At 43.7% G+C, this 7,654-nt stretch overlaps 1 protein-coding gene across 1 annotated transcript in view; it reads left to right on the top strand.

Annotated features, from left to right (window-relative positions):
- Positions 1–2,440, top strand: part of LOC102730705 (NACHT, LRR and PYD domains-containing protein 13) — a 25,855-nt gene extending 23,415 nt beyond the window's left edge. The window contains exon 9 of the mRNA XM_081807937.1: positions 1,155–2,440. Within this exon, the coding sequence (XP_081664063.1) occupies positions 1,155–1,329 (175 nt within the window). The 3' untranslated portion in view covers positions 1,330–2,440. The remainder of the gene's footprint in view (positions 1–1,154) is intronic.
- The last annotated feature ends 5,214 nt before the right edge of the window (positions 2,441–7,654 follow it).

The raw sequence follows: 7,654 nt of genomic DNA, 5'->3' as shown, positions 1-7,654 counted from the left end.
TTAAGAATTCCTCATATCAGTGAGGTCATATGATACTTGTCTTTCTCTGATTGACTTATTTCACTTAGCAAAATGCCCTCTAGTTCTATCCACATCATTGCAAATGGCAAGATTTCATTCTTTTTGATGGCTGCATAATATTCCATTGCATATAAATACACCACATCTTCTTTATTCATCTGTCGATGTACATCTTGGCTCTTTCCATAGTTTGGCTATTGTGGACATTGCTGCTATAAACATTGGGGTGCACATACCCCATTGGATCCCTACATTTATATCTTTGGGGTAAATACCCAGTAGTGCAATTGCTGGGTCATACAGTAGCTCTATTTTCAACTTTTTGAGGAACCTCCATACTGTTTTCCAGAGTGGCTGCACCAGCTTGCATTCCCACCAACAGAGTAGGAGGGTTCCCCTTTCTCCGCATCCTCACCAACATCTGTCATTTCCTGACTTGTTTATCAAAATTTTCATGTATAGACACTTGTCACTTTTCTTTATAGGCTTAGATGGAAATTTCTGCTAACTTAAACTGATATAACACTATCACTTTTGTCTTTGAACATGTGGTTGGCTAGCTAGTAGAAATCCAGATTTTGTTCTGTTGAATTTAGAAACAAGATGAAAGTGTAAGGAAGGGGTTGTAATCTTATTTTAGTCCTTTCAAGGACCTTATAAATAAAATCACATCCACTTTTTTTTTTAAGATTTTATTTGACAGGGAACACAAGCAGGGGGAGTGGGAGAGGGAGAAGCAGGCCTCCCACTGAGCAGGGAGTCCAATGCAGGCCTCCATTCCAGGACCACGGGATCATGACCCGAGCCAAAGGCAGACGCTTAATGACTGAGCCACCCAGCTGCCCCGAATCACATCCACTTTTTATGAACATTGTTACTTTCACAGTTGGGCAGGCTACTGTTCTGTTTCCTCAGCTGGCAAATGGAGTTTAAGATTTTGGCTACCTTTTATAGGATTGGTATATGGATTAATGAGTTATGTGTAAGCATTTAGAGAAGTGTCCAGGTTGTGGTAAGCTTTCCACTGTAAGCCAGTTTGTTTTAACCACATACTTTTTCCTAGATCTGGTATCACTTCTAACTTCTCAATCTTAGAGGACCATCTTTCACACTTCCTTCCCACCCACTCCTAGGTTGGAAAAATGCAATCTGACGCCTGCTTGCTGCCAGCATCTCTCCTTGGTTCTTGGAAGAAGTAAAAGCCTGGTTAACCTGAACCTTTTGCAGAATGACTTAGAGCCCAGTGGAGTCAGCATACTGTGGAAGGCCTTGAAAAAATCAACGTGCAAACTACAGAAACTAGGGTAATCCCCAGTGACTTTTATACTAGGAAGCACTAGCTGAGAGAGGGGGGTGGACTGGTTGATGTTTTAAAGCAAGCATTGGGTTCAGCCTGCATTCGATTTCCTAGAGCAGTGCTGGCCAGCAGAACCTATGGTAACGACGGAAACAGTTTAGGTCTATTGTCCAGTGCAGTAGCCAGCAGCAGCATGTGGTAACTGGGCACTTGACAGGAGGTTAGTGCACCCCAGGAACTGCATTTTTTTTTTTCAAGATTTTATTTGAGAGAGAGAATGAGAGAGAGAGAGAGCACCTGAGAGGGGGGAGGGTCAGAGGGAGAAGCAGACTCCCTGCCGAGCGGGGAGCCCGATGTGGGACTCGATCCCGGGACTCCAGGATCATGACCTGAGCCGAAGGCAGTCGCTTAACCAAATGAGCCACCCAGGCGCCCCAGGAACTGCATTTTTGACCTTTCTCAGTTTGAATGACTGAAACGGCCACATGGGTAGTGGGTAATGGGTAGTGATGACCATACTGGGCAGCATAGTCCTACAGACATTTGGGGTAGTTGAGGAGTCCCCTCATTTTTCCCATTCTTGTACCTACTCAATATTTCACTCAACAGACATTCACTCAACGACCTCCTTTTCAATGCTGACAAGCATGCCATGGTAGATAGCAGAAAACACATGGTCGTGGGCCTTGCCCTCGTGGCTCTGCATTCTCCTCAGGGAGATGACAAATCTGAGATGTATAAAAGTAGTGTTGTCATGAACGCTATGAAGGAAACTCTGGGTTGTGGTAGAAAAACAAGGGTGATCAGGGTGGTAACAGAAGGCATGTCTGACATGGTGACGTTGGTCTTGAGTCCCAAGGAGGCTGGAAGGAGGAGTCCATGTATCAGGAGGGGAACATGGACAGTGACAAGAGACAAAGTGTAGAGTATTCTAAGGAAGTTGGAGTAGCATGTGTAAAGGCCCTGAGGTTGGACTGCCAAGCTCTGTATTGCCCCTTCCAGGCATTGAAATAGAGCATTTCATTAGAACACTCTCCACCTTATTCAGTATTCTGGAGATGAGGTCAGAAAGGTAAGCATTGGGTTCCCCTCTTGCACCCTGGAGAAAGACTTTAAACTAGGCACATTTTAGCAGAAATCCTCTTGGATTCCAAGGAATCTTACCTACTTTGGGAAGTTGGTCAAAAGCTATACATTCAGGACTTTATATTACCAACTTCACATCTAAACAATGCATATTTATTTTATTTTTATTTTTATTTAAGATTTTTTATTTATTTATTTGAGAGAGAGAATGAGAGAGAGAGCCCATGAGAGGGGGGAGGGTCAGAGGGAGAAGCAGACTCCCTGCTGAGCAGGGAGCCCGATGTGGAACTCGATCCCGGGACTCCAGGATCATGACCTGAGCTGAAGGCAGTCGCTTAACCAACTGAGCCACCCAGGCACCCTAAACAATGCATATTTAAAAGCATTCTATCTCTCTTTCTTGCAGGCTCAAGAAAGAGTTGTACAACATAGTGAAGGGGGAGCTGCAGGAATTGCAGGAGAGGGGGTCCTTTCTAAGAGTCAAGTGTAAATGGGATTTCAATGACCTTGAGGACAAATGGTGGTGGTGATCCAATGAGGAGGTGCCATGGCTTCACCATGGGACGGTCTTGGATTAGAACCACCGGGAGATTGTTCAGGTGTCCCTGTTCATGGGGACAAATGAGCTGTTCCCTCCAGAGTGCTTTTCTGCCCTTTTGCTGTAGGCAGCATATTAAATACCCAATCTCCAGATTTCTAATCTAATTCTACATTTGGCCCCAAGACCCTACATTGGCTTTGCCTCAAGTTTCCTTTTGTCCTTCTTGGTGTAATGTCTTTCTCAGATGTTAAGAGGATTCAATAAAGCAAAGGATATTAAAAATACCTTGAGAAAGCCTAAAGCCTCATTTCCTGTGGATGGAGAGATGGGATAGATGTGACTCTAATTCCATAGTTATCCTACTGTGGATAAACCAGCCAGATGGAGATCCAGAACCACTCCTAATGTGCAAAAATAGACCCCATTTTGGCTTTTGCATCTACCTTTGAATGATCTATGGCTGTGATATATATAAAATGTATTTTACCTACCTGAAAACAGGAACCATGGATCCTACACAGGATGTAATGTGAAATTAATGTCCTTCATGGGAATGCATATGAGGATAGGAGCTCACTACAATTTTCTCTCCCTTGCCACCTTATTCAATAAGCAAAAGCCATCAGAAGTCTTAAGGAACAGTTGGATATTCATTTTATTTTGCATTTCGTAGCTTATAAAACCTTTGTGGTATGTCTCAATCCTCATCAGAGCCCTATAGGTGGGGGCATTCCTACTTGACGAAGAATTTAAAAACAAAAGACACTGAGGGTGATCATGGTATCTCCTCTGCTAGGTAAGTATAGGGGAAGGGAGGGAAAACTGAAGGGGGAGAAATCAGAGAGGGAGATGAACCATGAGAGACTATGGACTCCAGGAAACAAACTGAGGGTTTCAGAGGGGACGGGGGTGGAGGGATAGGGTAGCCAAGAGATGGGCATTAAGGAGGGCTCGTGTTATGATGAGCACTGGGTGTTACAAGCAACTAATGAATCACTGAACACTACATCAAAAACTAAGGATGTACTATACAGTGGCTAACTGAACACAAAATAAAAAAAGACACTGAGGGTGAATGCTTTATAACAGATCACAGAAATAGTAAGTCAAATAATGGAACTTGGAATCCAAGTCTTCTAAGAGCCAACATGCCTTATGAAAGCCAGTGGGGTCTTTCAGTACATTGAATGCCATGATCCTTCTATCCATCCATCTTCCCTCATCCATTAAATATAAGTGAAACCTAGATCCTTGAAATACTTCATTCTCTTCCTGCTGCACTTTTATCATTCATTGTAGATGAAAACTGGGATAGATAGTGGGGAGAGGTGTATTAACTAACTTGGAAAACCTTGAGGGAGAGATTTTTAAAAATCAAAGGTTTAGACTGCTTTAGTCACCATGTCGTGACTTTAGTTACTGCTGAGTAAAATGGTATCATGTCATTTCTGATAATCTGACAACTTGTTAACCCCAAATCCAAGATAAGCCCAAAGTTTCTTGTTTCATTATAATGCAGGGATATTTTTCTGTGAGTGTTGGATATACAAATTCTCCATTATTCTCATAATATTTTAGGAATTCTAGAATTCCTGAATTTGCCATGGAATTAATTCAATTATAGCAAAGGATCTTAACCCTTGGGTATTCTTAGAGTGTTGTTTTATTTCAAAGCCATGTGAGGCCAAAGTGGCTTTCTAGAGGAATCAATGATAAGTCCACCCACCCCTGCCCCAGGAAGGGGAATTGAGGGTTCAGGAAAGGAAGAGATGGGACCGAAGGGATTCGTATGAGCTGTGATTGCTGAGCTCCTTCCCCAGGCTCACTACGAGTTATGAAACCCACCATCCAGCAAGGAGCGATTCGCTTGTGGCCAATTGCACACTAACTGCAAGTCTGTGATCATGTGGAAGACCTACCCACCCACTTTTTTCACACCTGCCACTTTGCCATCATAAAAGCGTGGGTAGGTGTGGCCAGGACTAGGAAGTGGCTGGGGGTAAGGCCGAGGTAGTGTGTAGTTGAGGTTAGAGCAGGGAGAATCCCGTCTGTGATGTGAGGGGGGAGCTGTGGTTGAGGAAATGATCCCCTGAGTGGAATTTGGTGAGACAAATAGATTCTCTCCAGAATGGCTTTTGATGATGGCACCACGGCTTCTTAGCTAGTGATTTACACCCTTTAAGTCGATTTTTCTCATTACAACATGGGTCTAATAGCACTAATCTCAGGTTTTGCAAAAATTATACAAAATAACTTGTAAAATGCTCAGTGTGTGGTAAATAGCTATAATGTTGCTCTGAGGTTAATAATCTCCTTCAATCCTGTCATCTCAAGATTTTCTCTTGCGAACTAGATGCTTTATGGCTCAGTTCTTTATCTGCACATCCTTCCCCCTCTTTTCTACTGACCTCTACTTTTTTTTTTTTTGAATGGATCTAAGGCAGCTTTATTTTTTTTTAACCCTTCAGATTGCTATTTTTATTTTTTTTAATTTTATTATGTCACCATACAATACATCATTAGTTTGTTTTTTGTTTTTTTTAAAGATTTTATTTATTTGACAGAGAAAGACACAGCGAGAGAGGGAACACAAACGGGGAGTGGGAGAGGGAGAAGCAGACTCCCCGCCGAGCAGGGAGCCCGATGCGGGACCCGATCCAGGGACTCCAGGATCATGACCTGAGCCGAAGGCAGTCGCTTGACCAACTGAGCCACCCAGGCGCCCCATCATTAGTTTTTGATGTGGTGATCCACGATCCGTTGTTTTCGTATAACACCCAGTGCTCCATGCAGTACGTGCCCTCTTTAATACCCATCACCGGGCTAACCAATCCCCCCTCCCCCCTCCCCTCTAAAACCCTGTTTGTTTCTCAGAGTCCATAGTCTTTCATGGTTCATCTCTCCCTCCAAAACCCCCCCTCATTTTTCCCTCTACTTTTGAGGGAAAGAGGTTTGAGATTATGGGAAACTGTTGGAACGCCTCTTAGCGGGTGGGAATGGATGTCCCCTTAACATAATTGTTGCTAGGGCAGTAAGTTCTTTGATTTTTCCAGCTGGTCTTTCTCTCAGAAACCCTGGCAGGATCTCCTCCTTCTTTTCCACAGATGGCTTGATGTGATTTCTCAATCTTTCTCTTGTGATGTTTGTGGTAAGCTGGACATAACAAATTCACTATTTAGCCTTTTTTTAAATTTTTTTTTTAAGATTTTGACAGAGCATGCACACAAGCAGGCGGAGCATCAGGCAGTGGGAGAGGGAGAAGCAGACACCCCGCAGAGCAGAGTCCGATATGGGGCTCAATCCCAGGACCCTGGAATCATGACCTGAGCCAAAAGCAGACACTTAACCGGCTGAGCCACCCAGGCGTCCCTATTTAGCCATTTTAAAGTGAACAGTTCTGTGACATTAAGTAGATTCACACAGTTGGGATGCCTGGGTGGCTCAGTCGTTAAGCATCTGCCTTTGGCTCAGGTCATGATCCCAGAGTCCTGGGATTGAGTCCTACATCGGGCTCTCTGCTCGGCGGGAAGCCTGCTTCTCCCTCTTCCTCTGCCCCTGCTTGTGTTCTGTCTCTTGCTGTGTCTCTCTGTCAAATCAATAAAATCTAAAAAAAAAAAAAAAAAAAAAAAAGGCTTCACACTGTTGTGCAACCCTCAGCACCATCCATCTGTGGAACTTTATCTTCCCAAATTGAAGCTCTGTCCCCATTAAATACTAACTCCCCATTTCCTATTCCCTCAGTCCCTGGAACCACTATTCTACTTTGTCTCTATGAATTTGACCACCCTAGGTACCTCATAAAAGTGGGATCATACAGGGGCATCTGGGTGGCTCAGTTGATTAAGCATCTGACTTCCGGCTCAGGTCATGATCTCAGGGTCCCCAGATTGACCCCCATGTTGGGCTCCATGCTCCGTGGAGAGCCTGCTCCTCCCTCTGCCTCTACCCCCTGCTCATGCTTTCTGTCTCTGTCTCAAATGAATAACTTTTTTAAAAAAGTGGGGTCATACAGTATTTATCCTTTTGTTGACTGACTTATCTCACTTGGCATAATGTTCTCAAGGTTCATCTGTGATATGGCAGGTGTCCGAATTTCCTTGTTTTTTAAGGCTGAATCCTACTTCATCATGTGGATAAACCACGTTGTGCTCATCCATTCCTTTGTCAGCAGACACTTGAGTTGCTGACTTAATCTTAACTCCTGAATTGATGGTATGGGAGTCCAGAAATGAAATACTCCTTAAGTTTTCTTTCCAGTTCCCACCGCTGTCTTCATTTACGGGGTTGGAGGTCTTCATTCGGAGGAAGGGAAAGAAGAGTAGAGAGTTTTAGAAGCCATAAGGTGTAGTGGGAAAAGGAGGACCAGACTAGAGTCTGGGGAAGGATGGGCGATGCAGTGGGTCATGCAGGGAGGTAAGATTAGCAATGTCAGAGAAATGACCTAACACTTGGAAGGAGGCAAAAGAGAATTAGGTGTTTTTTGGGGGACAGTGCTGCTCTTGCAGCTTTTGTTGGAGTGATTTATACAGCTCTGCAGAGGCTGACTTGTGGAGTCTTCTCTGGTGTTTATATACTATTTAATTTTATGCTTCTACTTTTTCAATTTATTCCACTGAACAAGCATGACTCACGAGATAGAATCATAAAGCATTGTTCAGATTTACTCTCAGATGGGAAATCTTTTCCTGCACCTGGTTAAATACTTGTCC

Source organism: Leptonychotes weddellii, chromosome 16 (genome assembly GCF_054177405.1).
Source record: "Leptonychotes weddellii isolate Sample4059 chromosome 16, ASM5417740v2, whole genome shotgun sequence".
NCBI classification, from domain to species: Eukaryota; Metazoa; Chordata; class Mammalia; order Carnivora; family Phocidae; genus Leptonychotes; species Leptonychotes weddellii.
Note: the sequence above shows the minus strand (reverse complement) of the source record. Positions and strands in the feature narration are given on the sequence as shown.